This window comes from Rana temporaria, chromosome 6, assembly GCF_905171775.1.
Source record: "Rana temporaria chromosome 6, aRanTem1.1, whole genome shotgun sequence".
NCBI classification, from domain to species: Eukaryota; Metazoa; Chordata; class Amphibia; order Anura; family Ranidae; genus Rana; species Rana temporaria.
The window spans coordinates 32,967,095-32,989,143 of NC_053494.1; the positions used below are offsets into that span (position 1 = coordinate 32,967,095).

Below are 22,049 nucleotides of genomic sequence, written 5' to 3' on the forward strand. Positions count from 1 at the left end.
CCTGCTTCTTTCTGAAATGAAATTTCTAATCTCTAAATATTCCAATGGAAAATTCACATAATGCAGGTGTCACCACATCCCTAGTGGCTTTACCACCCCACAGTGGATTTTCCATAGGAACGTACAAGCCCCTATTAGAATACATGGAAAGTGCTCGCAGCAGTGTCTTGGATGTCATGGCAGGCCCAGGGCTTGGGGAAATCTCTATTCAGGACATAATAAAGACTCAATGAGGATAACGCTACACGTAAAAGTAATAATAAAAGTTAAGTTCCACTTTAACTTGCTGTAGTTCTCACTAGTGGTCCAGTCAATGTAGTCATTTGAATACAGACAGTTCCATATTGCAGTATCAGACAGGAGTTTTAGGATGTCCCTATGTGAACTCCGTTGGCATAGTCAAGGGCTCGGTAATTTTACTATTTATTCTTGTAGTGAAACCACTGGCATAGCAGTAAGGATCAAATTTGAGTGGCCCACCCTTGCTATACGCAGCTGTGCTTTAGTGCTGAGCATTGTAGATTTATAGTATAGACAAGACTAATTCGTTATTTTATCTTTGTGATTCTTTCTGAGCATATATAGTCATGTGCCAAATTAACAGATTCCCTAGTTTTTCGGCCTGTGGGAACAATGGGCCAGATTCACGTACCTGCGCCGCGGCGTAACGTATCCCGTTTACGTTACACCGCCGCAAGTTTTCAGCGTAAGTGCCTGATTCACAAAGCACTTGCCTGTAAACTTACGGCGGTGTTACGTAAAGGCGTTCGGCGCAAGCCCGCCTAATTCAAATGGGGCGTGTACCATTTAAATTAGGAGCGCTCCCGCGCCGGACGTCGTGCGCATGCTCCGTTTTGAAATTCCCGCCGTGCTTTGCGCGAAGTGACGTCATTTTTTTTGAATGGCGGCGTGCGTAAAGTACTTTCGTATTCCCGGACGTCTTACGCTAAAAAAATTTGTGGGGAAATTCGACGCGGGAACGACGGCCATACTTTAACATGGCTTGTCTAAAGTTATGCCATGTAAAAACAGGCTTAACTTTGCAACGGGAAAAAATTACTAGCGACGACGTAACGAATGCAAAAAACGTCGCGGATCGCCGTAAAAGCTCATTTGCATACCCGACGCTGAAAAACGACGCAAACTCCACCCAGCGGCGGCCGAAGTATTGCAGCCTAAGATCCGAAGGCGTACGAAGCCGTAAGCCTGTCGGATCTTAGCCAAAAGCCGTCGTATCTTGTTTGTGAATCACAAATTAAGATACGACGCGGCAAATTTGAAAATAGATATCATAGTATCAGTAGATACTCCGGCGTATTTCTTCTGTGAATCTGGCCCAATGTTCCTAATTGTCCACCTGTGTAAGAAGGCTACCCTACCATGGACCACCAATCTATGGGGATCCTTTTGCCACTATTGGCACTTGCCCCTTTATTCTGATGGACGGTTATTTCTCCACTGATTACCAATGTAAGAGAACACTACAATTTTTATAGCCTGTGTTTTCTGTATTATGACTGGTTCCATTTCATTATTATTACTGAAAATACTGTCAACTACGCAAAGTACACCACATTTCTTATGCTTTTATTTATTCTTATATCTCAGCTTACAGTTCATGCTGAGCTTTAAATATTGAAATTATTAGCAGGGGTTATCTGATACCTGAAAGTTATTTCAGGGTGAAATAGTTATGAAGAAAGGTTATTCTAGAGTATCCTGGAAGTCATGAAAACTGGGGAACATTAACCAGAGATTAAAAGGTTGAGCCTTGTTACTGTTGGTCATTAAGATCACCTATCCCACTGGTGGGCCAATAGTGCGGTCTAAATGCTGTAAGAGGCAAGCCAGATCTTGGTTTTCTGAGCTCTAGTTTTTACTTTTATAATAGAATATCATTTAAGTATCAGAAGAATGACAGACTCCACACCAATGACATGACTGGAGCAAAAACAACTTTACTGGTGTCCAATAAAATTGCTGAACATCCTGCTCCACTCTTATGCCGCGAACACACGCTCGCAATTTCCGACAACAAATGTTCGATGGGAGCATTGTCGGAAATTCCGACTGTGTGTAGGCTCCATCGGAGATTTACTGTCGGAATTCTGAGGCACAAAATTCCATGCATGCTCTAAATCAAGTACGAGACGGAATCGCTTGGTCTGGTAAAACTAGCGTTTGTAATGGAGATAGCACATTCGTCACACTGCAAATCTTTTAATGCAGCGCATTCTCTTCTTTTATATAATGCTGGAATTATGAAAAACGGATATGAACTGACTACACGCACTGAAAAACATATACAAACCCACAAGCACAAACTGAAGAGCAATAACGGACTGAAAAGCACAAGGCTGAATAGCGCGAATCGTCTCTCACCAAACTTCTTCTAACATGAGATTACCAGAAGGACCCCAAAGGGTGTCTCACTTGGTATTGAACTTCCCTTTTATAGTGCTGTCTTACGTGTTGTACGTGACTGTGTTCTTGGCGATCGGAATTTCCGACAACATTTGTGTGACCGTGTGTATGCAAGACAAGTTTGAGACAACATCCGTCGGGAAAAAAATCCACGGTTTGGTTGTCGGAATGTCCGATCGCCTGTACGCGGCATTAAGGGTTCTGTGAAGCCTGAGGCCCCGTACACACGACCGAGTTTCTCGGCAGAATTCAGCCAGAAACTCGATCGGAGCTGAATTCTGCCGAGAAACCCGGCGTGTGTACACTTTCGGCCGAGGAAGCCGACGAGTTCCTCGTCGAGCCAAATAGAGAACATGTTCTCTATTTCCTCATTGTTCAATGAGGAAAGTTGGCTCGCCGAGAACCTCGGCGGCTTCACACAGAACTCGACGAGCAAAACGATGAGTTTGCCCGTCGAGTTCCTCGGACGTGTGTACGAGGCCTCAGACACACGACCGAGAAACTCGACAGAATCCATCAAGAAACTTGGTGGCAGAGCTTTTTTGCTGAGGAAAACGGTCGTGTGTACGTTTTTCATCGAGGAAACTGTCGAGGAACTCGACGAGGAAAAAAGAGAACAAGTTCTCTTTTTTCCTCGACGGGAGTCTCAATTTCCTCGTCGTGTTTCCTCGTCGTCGGGCTGATTTTCAACGAGAAACTCGAGCGTGTGTATGCTAAGAAACCCTTGCATGCTCAGAATAAAGTATGAGACGGGAGTAAAAGTAGCGTTTGTAATGGAGATAACACATTTTTCACGCTGTAACAGACTGAAAAGTGCAAATCGTCTCTGACCAAACTTTTACTTAACACGCAAACACATGAGATTAGCAAAAGCAGCCCCAAGGGTTGTGCCAGTGGAATCAAACTTCCCCTGCCATTGTATGTGTTGTACGTCACCGTGTTTGAGAACGAGGAGATTTTGTCTTGACAGTGTGTACGCAAAGCAAGCTTGTCGAGTTCCTCGACAAGCATAACAAGGAACTCGTCGAGGAAAACGATGTGTCTCGCCCGACGAGTTACTCGGTCGTGTGTACGAGGCCTAAGAGAAGATTTAGCCATTATGGTAGGTTGTCTGGCTGTTTGTTGGAAGGCAATAACGTTTTATTACTTTGGCAACACCCTTGGTGTGTGGCCCATCACTCTTCTAATACATGGTAGTTTTAGCAAGGACGTGCTCGTGGGCAAGCACCCAAGACATCTTGGATTGCACAGAGGTCATGGGCGCTTGGAGCAGTGTTATCTTCTATACCTTCTAGAATACCTTGGATGTCAATGTTCTGAAAAAAAAAAACTATATGCAAGCATCCACAGGTGCCTACGTTTGAATCCAAGTTTACTAATCTTGAAATCAGTACAGGTACACCTGCAGGAAACAATTGTCTTATATACCCTTAGTACCCGATGAGGCTTCTGGGAAAATTCAGTCTTTTTGTACTTGACAGATTGACATCCCCCTCACACTACTCCAACTACACATTATCAGTGTTAAAAATCTTTTCACAGATGGAAAGAAGGATACTATTGTTAATATGCAATTATGGACGTCTAAACTAATCTGCAGTAATATGTGGGAAGACGCACACCAAGATAAGAAGCGGCAACCGCAGCTATTAACTCATTACAAAATTATAGGCCTGTAGGATAGTTACTCTCAAGTGTTCCTGGTGTGATAGCTTCTCCTGTGGGATTACCCTATGTAGTACAAAGCTTCCAAATCTCTTGAGTCTTTGTTATGTGTGTTGAAGATTCCAGACCTCCCCTCTCACTTACTTAGATCTTCTTAACACAGAGCAAAAGCACATTCACACTCTATTAGGCTCCACACTTGCTGGGCTGCCGTATTTTACTTCCTTCACTAACCTCATTAACATAACGGATGGGATGAAAAGGTTAGGGTGTAAGGATGTGAATGACTTTTGGGCCACTCTCATTTTGACACCTGGAGACCAACACTTAGTGGGTCAAAGGGCTTCTTCTTTCTTGCAGGATTCTTCTTCATGGCCCTTTGCAGGGGTGTATTTAGGTTTTGTGCTGCCCTAGCCTGACTAAACTCGTGCACCCCCTAATTTAAATATGACCCACCCCTTCCTGTCAAGGCCACACCCCTTGCGGTTTAAGACCCATCCTGAACTTTTCAAGTGGGAACACTAGTTCTCATGGCCTGGGTGGGGGGGGGGGGGGGTTGGCAATGGATTCCCTTAAATTTGCATAGATTTCCTCTGACTTCCTGTTTGGCTATGGGACATGAAATGAAGGGAAATCTCTGCAATGGAACAGGGATGGTAAAAGATTAGAAGCGACGCCCCCCCCCCCCCCCACAGTTGCAGAATGCCAACCACCCACATACTGGAAGCAGTGCGGTCGATTTATGGGGGCGCTAAACTAATTTGCCTAACAGTGTAGCACAAGCCGGTGGGAACACTGTCCGTGCTGCCCCCTGCAAAGTGCTGCCCTAGGCCTTGCCCTTGTTGGCCTAGGCCAGGATACAGCATTGGCCCTTTGCCAATTATAATGTGGTCCTTGGGGGCTGTGCGGCCAGTAATCAGTTTTATCTTATCTAGGTGGTTGCCCAGGTCAATGAAGAAGAAATGTTTGTTACAGGGGGTCCTGTTGATTAAAATACTTGTTTGATTTCTTTCCCACTATCCTATTTTTTTTCTGTGCTACCCATCCCTTTTCACAGTATATTTTTTTTTAACATAGAAAAGTGAGGGCAGAAAAAAGACCAAGTGGTCCATCGAATCTACCCTTTTTTTTTATACGTTTTGTTTTTTTAAGTATAGATCTATGTTTGTCCCAAGCATATTTAAAGCCATGTAGTCAAGATATCCCCAACTTTTCTCTTACCACCTTTTTACCCCTCAAAGCTCCCCACACCCCACCAATGAAAAGACCACACAGGAGTTTCGAGTATAAATGGCCAAAGCAGCCTTTTAATTAACAAAATAATTAAATAATTAAATAAATAATTTCCAAATAACATTTGTAACGACAACTTTTTAAACATGGTCTTTGACGGCAAGCCGAACTTAACATTTTCCACCACTACACTGCGAGACCTTTTTACCATACCAGGCCTCCAGCCGTATCACCAGCTCGGAGACAACCCCTTTTCCCGCAGTGCAACCATTACCATATTCCAGCATACCGTTCCACTGGAATACCCCAAAGGGGCCCATACCACAGATGAGCCCCCCACCACTTCCATCACATATGTTATCTGCCACCATCAAAGACCAAGGACAATGTTGTTACACAACTGCTATGACGACCCGAATCCAGTGATCCTGAAAGCAAATGAACACCACACCAATACAGACAACAGGGATGGTGGGTGGGAAAACTGCCTCCTTCTGTCTCACTCCTCACTGAACTGTTCCCGGAAGTCCCCGCCTCCTCTTTTATACCACTCCTCCCCTTTCTCAAACATTTCTCGTCCTGCCACCTCCCCTTCACATCTCCTCCACCCTAACCCCTTTCCACCTAGTCATGCCCGGCCCGCCGCTACTTGCCTCTTTGTTTTCTCCACTTTAGGCCTCACTTTTACTGTTGCCTGACTCACTACCTCTGCTGGTAGTTTATTCAAAGCATCAACTACTAAGTAAAAAAAAAATACTTTTTAAGATCAGTTTTGAACTTTCGTCCACTTATTTTAAGGATATGTCCCTGTGGTCTTGATTTCGGTTTCAAATTTAAAAAAACTGCCCTCCTGAACCTTATTCACCCCCTTGATGTACTTAAAGGTTTCAATCATGTCCTCCCTTTCCCTTCTTTCCTCCAGACTGTGCAAAAATAATTCCTGAAGTCAATCTCAATATGTTTTATCACTCAGACCTTTCACCATTGTTGTTACCCATCTCTGGATTTGTTCTATCTGATCAATATCTTTGCATAAGAGAGGTCTCCAGAACTGGACACATTATTTTAAATGGGGTCTCATTAAATATCTATATATGGGGAACAGGACCTCCTCCTGCTGGTGATCCCTCTAGTGATGCATCCTAGAATTCAAGGATGCATCTCTCTCTGGTCTTTTATAATGGATCTTGCTAAGAGAAATATCTAATATGGAGAAACAATTTTTAAGGGGACTGTAGGGAGCACAAATATGGAAGCAATGGTTAGTAAATAAACTGTCGTAGCAGTGATCTCTAGAATTTTCATGTAATGTGCCTCCTCCAATAACTCCCTTGTTTGCAGTCTTTGACCATCAACCTATAGCACGTTGGCAGTCTTTGACCATCACTCGTAGCCTACCTGTAGGCAATCCTTTTTGTCTGACAGCTGCCTGTAGTATTGAACTCGCTGCATGTTATGTTAGGACCTTTGGTGATGTCAAGGGCCACACTTGCGGCCCTCTGCATCAACAAAGTTGACCACTGCTGTCTTAGATATGTAACTAGCAAAAATAAACAAAAATTCTAACTACAAGAGGAGAAATATTTAAACACAAGAAAATAACTATATGTCATCATTGAAAAACTACTTCCTCCCACCTCTTGGAATGAGTCCAGATACTCAACAAAATCATGGCAATGGAAACTTTGGTGGCAGAAGATAGCCCAGATCCTGAAAAAGATCACGTGGACCTGCTGCAGGGCCTATAGTGGTATTACCCACTTTCCAAGCCTAATGCCGTGTACACACGATCGGAAATTCTGACAAAAAAACTGTGGACAGAATGTTGGCTCAAACTTGTGTTGCATACACACGGTCATATAAAATTCCAACCGTCAAGAACGTGGTCTGCTTGATTCAGAGCATGCATGGATTTTTGTGCATCGGAATTGCATACCGACGATTGGAATTTCCGACAAGAACTTTTCTTGTCAGAAAAATTGAGAACCAGCTCTCAAACTTTTGTTGTTGGAAATTCCGAAAAAAAAAGTCCGACCAAGAATTTCCGACCAAAAGCTCACATCAAACTTTTCTTGTTGGAAATTCCGATCGAGTGTACGCGGCATTAGTAGTAAAGTAATTGGTTAATTTTTTTTAAATGTAAGACATCTTTGAGCATTTTTCGGAATCTCTCATCATTTTTCCTATCGCCCGTTTTACTTTTATTCCCCACCACCCCATACCTTAGTACTCATGAAGTTTCTTTTCGTGATTTATGTATTTTTATTCTCGTATTCATAGTTGTTCCCAGGTACACTGTTTTATGGTTATTGCCTACTCAGTAGGGTTGTCCCGATACCGATACTAGTATCGGTATCGGGACCGATACTGAGCATTTGTGCGAGTACTTGTACTCGCGCAAATGCTCCCGATGCTTCGCCCGAAAATTAATTTCAGAGCGAGAGCAGGCGGAGAGGGGGCGGCGAGGGGGCGAAGAGCGGAGCAGTGCAGTCCTCAAAGAGATAGCCAAGACCTCCCCCCCTGCCGCCGCCACCACCGCCGTCTAGTTGATAAGCGCGGGGAAAAACAGCTTTCATTTGAATAGCTGTGTGTTCCCCGCCGCGCCTCGTCATGTATAGCCCCTCCCCCTTGTCCAGGCACTTTGATAGACAGATCACCCGTCCCTGGATTGGATGGGTGATCTGTCTATCAAAGTGCCCGGACAAGGGGGAGGGGCTATATATGACGAGGTGCAGCGGGGGAACACAGCTGTTCAAATGAAAGCTGTAATGTTCCCCGCGCTGATCAACTAGGCGGCGGGGGGGGGGGGCGCTTGGCTTTCTCTTTGGGGACATGGCTGCCTTTGTGGGGGGCATGGCTGCATTTGTGGGGGACATGGCTGCATTTGTGGGGACATGGTTGCATTTGTGGGGACATGGCTGCATTTGTGGGGGGCATGGCTGCATTTGTGGGGGACATGGCTGCATTTATGGGGGACATGGCTGCATTTGTGGGGACATGGTTGCATTTGTGGGGACATGGCTGCATTTGTGGGGGACATGGCTGCATTTGAGGGGGACATGGCTGCATTTGTGGGGGACATTGCTGCATTTGTGGGGACATGGCTGCATTTGTGGGGACATTGTTGCATTTGTGGGGGACCTGGCTGCATTTGTGGGGGACATTGCTGCATTTGTGGGGACATAGCTGCATTTGTGGGGACATTGTTGCATTTGTGGGGACATTCCTGCATTTGTGGGGACATAGCTGCATTTGTGGGGACATTGTTGCATTTGTGGGGACATGGCTGCATTTGGGGACACGCCTGCATTTGGGGACACATTTAAAAAAAGTATCGGTAATCGGTATCGGCGAGTACATGAAAAAAAAATATCGGTACTTGTACTCGGTCCTAAAAAAGTGGTATCGGGACAACCCTACTACTCAGCATTACTTCAACCACAGTTATTCTGGGTAAATGTATGATTCACTTTGGGTTAATGTAATCGTGTGCACTCATGTACAGTATGTTCGAACCTCTAAAAGTTTTTCCTGAATAAAAAGATGTTTAACTTAAATATATTGCAGCTCACCAGTCCTTAAATGTGGTGGCTGCTTTAATTTTTTTCTGCCCGATGTTGGCCATAAGTTCTTTATTTCTGACACAATACAAACATTCCTCAATGTAATCACACTCTGCAGGTGTGAGCCATCTTAGTAAGGTGAGGAGGACTTTTGTAGATCCTAACTTTTCCACTTGAGGAAACATTTAATTCTTGTTTTGAACAAAAATAGTACTAGTTAATTTGCAACTGAGGGACATCCCTTACTGAGACACAATGAAGCTTTTACACCGAATGTAGATCACTAGAACTTGGCTCTGGGGATCTAAATTAGCACCAGGATGTCTGATAATCACCAGTCATCATCCATTTATGCCAAATGTGATGAACAGTTTAATGAGGAATGCAAGCACTGCCCTCATTGTCCTCACCACCTGCACAGCAATCTGGGGGCAAATGGAGTGAAAAGATTGGTATTAACCAAATAGATCTTACTCAGCCATGCCGAGACAACAGAAGGATCTTAGTCTAGGAGATTGACATGCATTACTGGTCAGGCATCTCTCTGAGTGAGGCCGTATTATTAACAAGATAACTTGGCTTCCAAATAGTTCTAGAGGGGCCCACAGATTTCAGATGAATGCTTAGTGATGGTCATTGAAAGATACGTATTTTGTTGATGTTGAAACTCAAAAAAACACATGTGTACGTGAAGAATAACATCTACAAAGCAACTCTTAATTTTCTTCAGGGAAGGGAAACAATAGGCTATTTACAGATGCATTACAGTCTGGGTCGAAAACCTTTATTTCACGAGGATTGCTGCTGTACCATACAGATAAAGATGCCCATAGACACTACAAAGCAATAAGAATGGCTGGTACGACTGGCTTGCCCTTAATTACCTGAGTATGAGGGCATCTTATCAGGGGAAAACAATAGACAGTTTTTCTGAAGGAGTCTTAGCTGCCGGTGACTGCATGTACCTCACGGACTTGGGGTCCTCTTCCCTAATCCAGTCCAAATAACTATTACCTTATAACTGTGGGTACCTTTAAAGTGGAGTTCCGCCCAGAAATGGAACTTCCGTAGAGCGGATTCCTCCTTCCCTCCAGTACCACATTTGGCAACTTTCAGGGGGGAGCGGATACCTGTAAAATCCAGGTATCTGCTCCCACTACCGTAGAAAGACTACATCCTGTGTAGTGTTGAGGCTACCAGGTGTCAAGGGACCAAGGGCACCACATCCCATAAAAGACTATCATTACAACATGGCACCCCTGAAAATCCCGATCTTTTTGCAAGTTGTAATAACATTTTGTACAGATAAACACTGTAAGAAGTCACAATTGTTCTCGCCAAAAATACACCATACTTTACCTTTAAAGTCTGCAGCCACAAATATAATTCTATGGAATCCCTCTATTGAGCCTTCCACTGAAAATAAATACATTTCAGTGATAATTAAACATATAAAACTGGGTGCTGCTTTCAGGAAGGCTCCGTACAATTTCCACATCATTACCCCCTAAAATACATACAGCTGGAATGCCACATTGCAAAAGACACGCTCAGTGATCTCCATAATTTAAAGAGGGGGAGAGGAAGACATTCTCGGTAAAAGACTGAGCCAAGCAAAGATAAACTTACCCTTGGTGACATGTATTAATACACATAATTATATCTCACACTACTATATCGATAACATAAGAGCTTCCTGAGGATAGCTACCGTATATACTCGAGTATAAGCTGACCCGAGTATAAGCGAGGTACCTAATTTTACCACAAAAAAATGGGAAAACTTATTAACTCGAGTATAAGCCTAGGGTGAGAATGCAGCAGCTACTGTAAGCGGAAAAGAGGGTCAACAATGCCCATTTGCACGCCTCACTGTGCCTATTGTCACTGTGCCGTTGTCAGAGTACCGGAAATTGGCAGGCTGCGGGCGTCTATTCATTGTTAAAAACTTGCGGTCCCCTCCTGGTTCCTTCCGTGATAGGTGTTTCTCAGCAGACACAGTTCCGCCTATCACGGACGTTCTCTCATCCTCCGACTCAGTTTCCCAGTAGACACTGTGTTCAGTGTTCCGCCAATCACGGATGTCCTCTTGTCCGAGGATGAAAAGGCATCCGTGATTGGCGGAACACTGAACACAGTGTCTGCTGGGATGGGTGAGGATGAGAGAACCTTCCTGATAGGCGTTTCTCAGCAGACATAGTTCCGCCTATCACGGAAAGGGACCAGGAGGAGACCGCAAGTTTTAAACGATGGACGCCCGCAGCCTCTCAATAATTTTAGGTACACTGACTCGAGTATAAGCCGAGGGGGGCATTTTCAGCCCAAAAAAAGGGCTGAAACTCTCGGCTTATACTCGAGTATATACGGTATGTTACTTTATTGAAGGACAATTAAAGACTGTTGGGAAGATTGAAATAGTTAGGGACCAGGCCATTTAGACAAGAGTAGGGATCTCTAAACAAAGGGCCAGTTTTCTGTCCTTCATACTTTAGGGGGGCCGGACTGTGGTATGTGGGAGTAGAAAATGCCCCAGCATCAGTGGGAAGAGACACAGTGCCCCATTGTTGGTGTCACTGAAAGGAATAGTGTCTCGTCTTTGGTGTCAATGGAAGGGAGAGTGCCCCATCCTTGGTGTCAGTGGCAATGGCAATGTCAATGGCATAGTGTCTTATCTCTGGTGTCAGTGAGAGGAATAGCGCCCCATCTTTGGTGTCAGTGGAATACATAGTGCTCCATCTTTGGTGTCAGTGAGAGGAATAGTGCCCAATCTTTGGTGTCAGTGGAAGACATAGTGCTCCATCTTTGGTGTCAGTGGGAGGAATAGTGCTCCATCTTGGGTGTCAGTGAGAGGAATAGTGCTCCATCTTTGGTGTCAGTGGAAGACATAGTGCTCCATCTTTGGTGTCAGTGAGTGGAATAGTGCCCAATCTTTGGTGTCAGTGGAAGACATAGTGCTCCATCTTTGGTGTCAGTGAGAGGAATAGTGCTCCATCTTAGGTGTCAGTGGGAGGAATAGTGCTTTACCTTTGGTGTCAGTGAGAGAAATAGTGCCCAATCTTTGGTGTCAGTGAGAGGAATAGTGCTCCATCTTAGGTGTCAGTGAGAGGAATAGTGCTCCATCTTAGGTGTCAGTGAGAGGAATAGTGCCCCATCATTGGTATCAGTGAAAGGAATAGTGTCCCATCGTTTACATCATGTAGGAGGAATTATGCCCCAATGTTGTGTCAGTGGAAGGAATATTGCCTTGTATCAAAAGGGAGGAAAAGTGCCCCAAGGGCCAGATAAAGGCAGGCAAAGAGCCACAGTTTGGAGACCACTGTCTCGGAGGGTGACCATTAAATGCACTTATTGCTAAGAGAATTTCCAAGTAGAAGTCATAAAGACCCTTCTAGTCAAGCAGCTGGTAAAAAGCAATTACTACTGGATAGGTATAGGTATCCGTCTTTTAACAAAACCTAATGAAGCGTCAGTAAAGACAGATGAGCCATCACTGAGGGAAAATTACATAGCTGTTCTTTCCTAACATTGTAGAGTTCTGCTCTGACCAGATTCTGCCTACAGAGAAAAGGTGAATATCTGAAAACAAACTTCCAAAAAGCCCTGGAATATTTATTGCATGTGGTAGAACTTGGTGGGGAAAAGTTGCTATTTTATAGAAATGTATAATACATGCATGGGAGTTTAAATACATGCAATATACTCAGCTGGATTTTTTCGGAGGTGGTTATTTTCTGGCACAGACCAACTGATTTTGCATTTATTTTAATATTTATGGCTGGTGTTGTTTACTTGTCTTCATGTGTTCATTTGTCAAAATACATTGACCAATAATAGTATTGTAATATAAGTGTGGACTGCTGCATTAATTATAAAGTGGTCTAACAAGGTCTTTCTCTTTCAGCTTGTGACTGTCATCCAGTGGGGGCAGCAGGGAAGACCTGCAATCAGACCACTGGACAATGTCCATGCAAAGATGGTGTGACCGGACTAACATGTAACCGATGTGCCAAAGGATATCAGCAAAGTCGTTCACCCATTGCTCCATGTATCAGTGAGTATCCTTGAGATTACCATCCTGGAGTACTATATTTTTGTATGACTTCTCTAAAAATATTGTTGACATGTCAAAGTGTACCACTCTATTGTGTCCCTGACAGTTTAGGCTGCCCTACATACATGATGACCTGTGATCTGTACACCTGAACTCCTAAGGCCTCGTACACACGACCGAACATGTTCGCTGAAACTGGTCCTTCGGACCAGTTCCCGCGTACATGTTCGGTCGTGTGTAGGGCCGACCGGACAATTTTCCGGCCGACCGGACAGGTTTCCAGCGGACAACTGTTTCTTAGTTTCTTATGACTCATCGGACATGTCCGCTGGCCCGAGAACCCGCGCATGACGTCGAATTGATTCGACGCATGCGTGGAAGCATTGAACTTCCGCGTCAGAGAATGTCGGTGTCGTATACATCACCGCGTTCTCTGTCCGCGGGGATTTTGGTTTCATGGTGTGTACAACCATCAGACCAAAATCCGCCAGCAGACATGTCCGATGAAAACGGTCCGGCGGACCGTTTTCATCAGACAGATCCGGTCGTGTGTACAAGGCCTCAGTCTACTTTGACAAAGTTCAGAAGCTATCTGAGGACCTCTGTTCATCACTGTCATGGACCAACGTTCCTAGAGGAAATGGTAGATAACAATGTATGCCCACACACCAATGAACCCAAAATGCAATCGGTTCTGTCATCCACTATGACCTGCAGGATCATGGAGATGAATTGCGATCTACAGAGGTGTGCCAGTATAAACATCAGATTGTCTTGCCCGGGTATAGGTCGCCTAAGATCTGTAAGCTCCAATGAATCTCTGTACAACCATGGGCCTACATTTCCTAAGGCCCGGTTCACACTGTTGCAGTGGAAATTGCATCCGAATTGAGTGTGAATGAGGTGCGAATTTCACAGCGAGATTTCTGCTTGTCAGGTGCGGTTACAATGTGAACTGTAGAAACCGCAGCTGTGCACAAGCTGGTTGTTAAGAAGTGGGCGGCCGCCGCGTCCTTAAGAACCGAGGACTCATCAGCTGTCAGTAGGGCTTCTTGCTGACAGCTGAAATGTAAACAAAAGAATGCCGGTGTTCTGTCGAGAAGTGCCCGACTATCGAATAGTTCCCGGATGGAAGTGTGCATGCGCCGAATGGAGCTAAGTTGACGATCAGCTGTTGAGTCGCATTGCCGAGGCACGTTCATGTAGGAGAGGGGGGCAGATAGATACATGAAGGGGGCAGATATTTAAATGATGGGCAGTGTTGGGGCAGAATTTTTATCGAAGGCCAAACAAAACTGCAAAATAAATCTTTATCTAAAATAGAAAAAGCCGCCCTTCAATTGACTCAACAAGGGCCGCAAGCGTCCAGAAAGAATAGTAGATAAAGATTTCCTTTGCAGCTTTGTTTGGCCATCGATAAAAATTCCGCCCCCAGCACTGCCCATCATTTAAAAATCTGCCCCCTCTATGTAAGTAGCCGCCTCGGCAACATGGGACAACAGCTGATCGTAAACCCAGCTGTTCTGGGGCTCCGAACTGAGCGTGCGTGGCACATGCGCAGTTCCACCCAGGCATTTCTTAATAGGGGGCACTTCTCAACAGGACACTGGCAATGAAAAATTCTAAAACAAAACAGTGTGGGGGCCTACCCCAATCCATACAAATTAAAAAAAAAGGGAGTGGGGTCATCCACCTAAACCCATACCAGACCCTTAGGTTTGCGTAGAATTTAGCTTGTAAAACTTTATAGCAGTGGTCTCCAAACTGCAGCCCGGGGTCCAGATGTGGCCATTTGCTTGCCTTTATCCAGCCTTCGAGGCACTATTCCTCCCACTCATATTAACAATGGGGCATAATTCCTCCCACTGACACCAATGATGGGTCACTATTCCTTCCACTGACATTAATGATGGGACACTATTCCTCCCACTGCCACCAATGATTGGGCACTAATCCTCCCACTGACACCTATGATGGGACACTATTGCTTCTACTGACACCAATGATGGGACACTATTCCTTCTACTGACAGCGATGGGACATTTTCTACTTCCACTGGCCACAGTCGGGCCCCTCTAAAGTCTAAAGGGTAGTAAACTGGCCATTTGTTTAGAAAGATTGGAGACCCCTGCTATATGTTGTGCTGTAAACCACTATACATAAAAGCTATAATATAGCTGATACTTGCAGGTGCATCTAGAATGAATGGGCTCTTATCCCGCTGTAGTGTATTATCCTCCAGATTATGTAATGACTGTTTTATATAATGCCATATTTCTTCTCATCTCTTACAATGTTTTTTTTTCTTGCCACCCTTAGAAATCCCAGCAGTGGTCCCTACTCCAGCCCTCACCAGCACAGAGGAGCCAGCTGGTAAGTCATACCATCTGCAGAATAGGGGTGGTGCTCTGTTCTAGATAACAAACTCAGAGTAAATAAAATTAGCCGCACTGCCAGTTCATCATGTCGGCAGGAAGATGGTGGATGCCAGACGTTTAAAGCGTGCATCAAAACACTGGGAATTTTTCCCTGCTTTCCGAGACAAGCTGTTCAGAGACAAGTTTTCCAGGCTCACCGCCAGAGAATATGCCAGGCTGCAGGGGGTTGCCTAATGTCAAGCAATGGGTTAACTGGTCCTGGCGACTCTCTCGAGTTTAATGAAAACTAGGAGTGAAGAAAGAGAGGACACTTAGTTCAAGGGGGGTAATAGAGACAGAAAAACTATATTCATCCCGGGGAGAATGTGCAGACGTTTTGTATTGTCCAATAGATCAGACTGGCAGTGACAGCTGATACCTTTCATATGGGGATGCTCTGGTCCATTAACATTCGTTGCAGACTGGAGGTAGGAAGCCTCAGGGGTAGTTGGGAGAGAGCCAGGGCAGCCGGGGCAAGTGTCACCGTCAGGAAAACGAGACAGTAAGGACATTCATGGAGATAATAGAGTCACAGGAGGGGGACATGGAAAGAAAAATTGAAAGGGCCCATGAAATTGAACAATGAATGCCAATTATGGTGTGTGATGTTCTCTCAGCTATTCTATAATAAGAGAAATACATGTAGCGATGATGAATATTTGCAGAGAAACACATTATATTTCTATAATTAAAACACTCCATAAAATGGCCAATGGCATTACTCATATCATATGTGCACAGTGATGATATCATACAGTACCTGCACATCTCAAGTGATGTAATAATAAAATATAAAAAAAATCCATGATGGAATTAAGAGGATTAAACGTAACCATTACAGTATATAATCGAGTATAAGCCGACCCGAGTATAAGCCGAGGCCCTAATTTTACCACGAAAAACTGGGAAAACGTATTGACTCAAGTATAAGCCTAGGGTGAGAATGCAGCAGCTACTGTAAGCGGAAAAGAGGGTCAACAATGCCCATTTGCAGCTTTACTGTGCCCATTTGCAACCTTACTGTGCCCATTCTCACTGTGCCCATTGCAGCCTTACTGTGACCATTGCAGCCTTACTGTGCCCATTGTAGCCTTACTGTGCCCATTGTAGCTTTACTGTGCCCATTCTGACTGTGCCCATTGTAGACTCATTGGGCCAGATTCAGATAGATTAGCGGATCTTTAGATCCACGTAATCTATCTGATTTACGATCCGCCGGCGCAATTTTGCGAGGCTAGTGCAGTATTTACAAAGCACTTACCTCGAAACTTGCACCGGCGGATCGTAACCCCCCCGGCGGAATTCAAATTCCGCGGCTAGGGGGAGTGTAGTATTTAAATCAGGCGCGTCCCCGTGCCGATTTAAATGCGCATGCGCCGCCGGCTAATTTTCCCGCCGTGCATTGCTCACACTGACGTCGCTAGGACGTCAGTGTTTTCGGCGTGAACGTAAATTGCGTCGATCAGTATTCGCGACCGACTAACGCAAACAACGTAAAAATTCAAAACTCGACGCGGGAACGACGGCCATACTAAACATAGGATACCCCGCAGTTACCCCCGCAGTTATCAGCCGGAAAAAGCCGAACGCAAACGACGTGAAAAAAAAGCGACGGGCGGGCGTTCGTTACTGAATCAGCGGTTCTCCTCATTTGCATATCCGCCACGTAAAAAAACAAGGCGACACCTAGCGGCCGGCGGGAGATCTAAGGGAGATCTATGCGGAACTGATTCTTATGAATCAGTCGCATAGATCCGACCGTCGGATCTCAGAGATACGACGGCGTATCAGGAGATACGCCGTCGTATCTCTTTGTGAATCTGGCCCATTGTTACCATTGCTCAGTACCGATGACCACTAATGCCAAAGAAGAATAGGAAGGACCTTGGGTCTTCACATAACTAGCCAGAGGGCTTAAAAGTGGATGTAAACCCGAAATTATTTTATTTTTTATTTTTTTTATGTCACAATGTACAGTATAAGATTTCCTATCATCTGTGCCCAGTCTTGCCACACAGAGTTAATCCAGCTCTGAGCAATCCTCTTTTATTGTTCAGTGAAATAAAACGGACTTACAGAGAAAAACCTAAGTCCGTTCCGCCCCCTTGCTGTGAATGACAGGTAATTTACATATCTCATGCACTAGCCTGGAGACAGGCATTATTTTTTAATTCCCACCCCCACCCCTTTTCTGAAGTCATGTGGTTACTTTTCTGGATTTTGACTGGATGTTAGTGATCAAAGCAGAATTCAGTGTAAGAAATACATAGGAAAAAATGCATGTTGACAAGGGGAGTGTAGAGGAGGGCGGGAGTCTACTGGCATCACGACTCCACCCAATGTGCTCCGGACAACAGATCCACCCACAGAATCTGCAGTTTTTCAGGTCTCATAACAGACAGAGGGGAGACATTTGACAGGTGAGGATACATGCAGGAGGCATCTATATCCTTATAGATCAGCACTATGACAGTAGTTTAGAAAGGATGAGAGTGGCTTTACATCCACTTTAAGGACGACTGCTGGTCTCATGAGATTTTAATTTAGATTTAGTGATGTAACTACTGTTCTGCGCTATGATTAAGCCCCAGTGGGTGTGTGGTTTGGTGGAGACATGTAGACAGAGGCCGCTCTTTATCATTTATTCACCTGGGCTGGTCGGGAGAAGCGGCAATCCTTTCCTCTTTACTGTGCTGCTCACTTTTCTCCTTGCTGGAGGTTCAACATGAGGAAGCAAATCCTTGCTCTACAAAGATGTCAGAAGCATAGTGCAGAATAAGGCATAGTAAATCAGTGATGGGGAAAGATCAGCTGCAGATAGTCCACAGGCAATACTGGTGACCAATCCTTTGCCCTATGCCCACTATTTTTGGGCATTGCTTCCAGGGCCGTCTTTAATGTTGATAGGACCCTGGGCAAAAAAAATCTTGGGCCCCCTCCACCCCCATGCAATTTTGCTCTCCACCTGCTCTGAGACATAAAATAAATATCAGCTAGACTTAAAATCAGTTTACTGTATCAGATCAGGCAGTGATTGCGATTGGTTGCCAGAGGTTAAAGCATATCATTACAACTTACTGACTGGTTGCTAGAGGTTAGAGCCCACATTACGGCTCACTGATTAGTTGCTAAAGGTTACAGCACATGATTTCTTCTTGTTGATTGGTTGCTAGAGATTACTGTACAGTAATACTGCTCACTGATTAGTTGCAATTGAATTTAAACTGGGATAGTTGGCAAGTATGAAGCAGGTGCTTTGGGCCCCACAACGACAGGGCCCAGGGTAGCTACCCCTTTTTGCCCTGCTTTAAAGATGGCCCTGATTGCTTTCAGAGTTCAGTTCCACTTTACATCAGATACAGGCATTTGGAATTTTTAGAAAGAGGCCACCCAACACCAGCTCCTCTATTTATCTCATGAGAAGTACATAAACCATAGACAAATTGATAAACCACAGACAAAGGGCCGGATTCACATACATTGGCACATATTTATGCCGGCGTAGCGTATCTAATATACGCTACGCCGGCGTATCGCAGAGAGGCAAGCACCGAATTCACAAAGCACTTGCCTCCCAAACTGCGCTGGGTTCCCTCGGCGTAAGCCGTCGTAGGTGGAAGTGGGCGTGAGCCATGTTAATGAGGCGTGACTCCATGCAAATGATGGGCCGAGTGCCATACAAGTACTTAAAACGAACGGCGCATGCGCCGTCCCGTGGACATATGCCTGTGCGCATTTTTAGAATCACGTCGGAACTACTCCCTAAGATACGACGGATCACTGCCTACGACGTGAACGTAACCTACGCCCAGCCCTATTCACGTACTATGTAAACAACGTAAAATACGACGGCTGTGTTCCCTGGTCCATACCTTAGCATGAGTTGCGCCTCATATATGGGGAATAACTTTACGCCAGACGTACGACTTACGCAAACCGCGTATATCATGCGCCGGGCGCAAGTACGTTCATGAAACGGCGTATCGCCCTCATTTGCATATGTGCATAGAAGATCAATAGGAGCAGCAAATGCGCCCAGCGTAAATATGCGCCCAGCGTAAATATGCGCCCGCGATACGACGGTGTAGCAAGTTACGTCGGTCGTAGGAAGCCTATTTTTAGGCGTATCTCAGATTGTGGGCATAAGTGCTTCGTGAATCCGGGCCAAAGTTCCTCATCTTCCCGAAATTTGTAGTGCCAATGCACCATAAAGTGTCAGTTCGAGGCTGAAGGGTTAACAGAGCGATTGCGGGTCTGTGGAGTGGCAACTGCCCACGTGTGGTTGGATGCTGGAGTACTAAATACCCATGGCTCTCTGATGATCCGACTGAAGTTTGGGGAGGGGAGGTGGTGGCTGGTCAGAACTCTTACACAGAACATTTTTGTGGTCAGGATACATTAACCCAACGCTGCCAGGCCTGCTACTTCTTAGTCACAGTTTTCGTCTCCAGTCGGTTATGAACTGTATGCACTTCTATGGCTTCCAACAAAAATGGCTTTGCATGCCATTCATACTGCTGGTACATTCCTTTGTATGGCTTCAGAACACTGAGATAAACAGTAAGGACAATAAGATACATTGATGTATTAGGTAGGGGACGTTATGTCATATGGCAGTCTCCTATCCAGCATGCAGCACATACAGCTGACACAGCACTACTGTAGTAAGGTGAGATAGCGTCTGATCGCCCCCAGAGAAGGAGCTGGTCCCCCTCTCTCGATCCTACAGTCAGGGTGGAGGCCTGTTCGGCTCTGTTTGCACTGACATTTTTTGCAAACTTCTCTCCTCGTTTTCTGAAACCAAATCCCCCAGCGGAAATAATGATACCATTAACCCCATGGACACTGGAGAGGATGCCAACCTTTGGCAGTCGTCTGGCCACTGAGAAAGTTAATAGCTCAGCAGCAGGTTGGATGTCGGTGAAAAACGGTCTTTCTTCAGTTTGTGGAACTAGAGAGTTCAGCAGACTGACAATTTGTGCGACCTATGATGGTTGTCTCTTGGTAAACAGAGCACCAGTTATAGTCCATTGCAGCAGAACTTAAAGCGGGGGTTCACCCGAAAAAAATGTTTTAACATTAGATTGAGGCTAATTGTGGGAAGCACAATCCGGTGTTTTTTTTTAAATCAATGCAGTACTTACTGTTTAGAGAGTGATCTTCTCCGCCGCTTCCGGGTATGATCTTCGGGACTGGGCGTTCCTATTTGATTGACAGCCTTCCGACGGTCACATACAGCGCGTCACGAGTTGCCGATTGTCGGTGCGGCTCTATACGGCGCCTGTGCACCGACGGTCGGAAGCCTGTCAATCAAATAGGAACGCCCAGACCCGCAGCCCATACCCGGAAGCCGCGGAGAACATCTATCTCTAAAACGGTATGTACTGCATTGATTTTAAAGCGGTGGTTCACCCTGCTGAACAACATTTCAGCATACAATTCGGCATCGTAGCGCGAGCTACAGTATGCCGGTCTTACATTTTTTATCCCCGTACTCACTGTTTAATCGTACCTAGACGATTCCGTCTGCCGCGGGGAATGGGTGTTCCTAGCAAGAGGGAGGGTGATTGACGGCCGACTCTGGCACATCACGCTCCCCGAAGACAGCCGGAGTAGGCGCCGTGAAGAGCCAAGCCTATTTCGGCTATTTCCGGAGAAGCGTGGCGCGCCAGAGCCAGCCGTCAATCACTTTCCGTCTGGATTGGAACGCAAATTCCCCGTGGGCAGTCGGAATCGTCTAGGTAGGATTAAACAGTGAGTACGGGGATAAAAAATGTAAGACCGGCATACTGTAGCTCGCGCTACGATGCCGAATTTTATGCTAGAATAAAAATTTTTTTTTTTTTTTAATAGGGTGAACCCCCGCTTTAAAAAAAACACCCGATTGTGCTTCCCGCAATTAGCCTCAATCTAATGTTAAAAATAGATTTTTTGGGTGAACCTCCACTTTAAGGGAAACTACAGTCAGGATTAAATTCACCAATATATTGGTATATTCCCAGGTTATGTGCAAGTCTTTATGCTTGAATGCAAGCAGCAGCAGTACCTGAGATCAGTGGAGCACTAAGAAGAGATGCGAGGGTTGGGGCCTGTACCAAGTGCCAACTTCCTTGGAGTGCTGTAATCATTCAACATTCTTTTTTTGTGTTGCACATAACAAAAAGCATGAATAGAGAAAAAGTGAAAAAGCATGAATGGAGAAAAAGTGTCCTGTGCTTGTACAGAAAATTGCTTGTCCTTTTCTTCTGAATCAGGTGATAATGGTGCAGGTGACTGTTCCGTGCTCTTATTATAAATGCACTCACTAGAGCTTACTTACCCCACCTGCGGTGTTGCTTGGCCACAGTATTTGCCACAGATGGTCAGTCTGTTGTATTGGTTTCTCTCCAATGCAATTATATAGAGAAGAGTAGGATGCCCATAGTGCGATAACGTTTAAAAAGTGTTATTCCAATAAAAAGATTTGAAATAATACTCACATTATAACAAAAACCGTAAGACATATAATGCAGACAGAGGCGATGTGAAAATCCTGTCTACTGCCCTGACCGGAAGTGATGCAAAGACGTGGTGAAGCTCCTCCCTATGCGTTTTGTCACTCTGACGTCATCTGGAGCGTGCCTAAACACTTTTATGCATATAGATTAATTCGGTACACAGGTTTATTAGGTGGTTACTTGGCACTTTATGCAGCACT

The 22,049-nt window shown here is 45.1% G+C and overlaps 1 protein-coding gene across 1 annotated transcript in view; it reads left to right on the forward strand.

Moving 5' to 3' along the window:
• The window catches only part of NTN3 (netrin 3), a 151,342-nt gene that overhangs the window by 111,920 nt on the left and 17,373 nt on the right, over positions 1–22,049 (forward strand). Inside the window, exons 4-5 of the mRNA XM_040356614.1 lie at positions 12,786–12,935; positions 15,255–15,308. Of these exons, the coding sequence (XP_040212548.1) occupies positions 12,786–12,935; positions 15,255–15,308 (204 nt within the window). The remainder of the gene's footprint in view (positions 1–12,785; positions 12,936–15,254; positions 15,309–22,049) is intronic.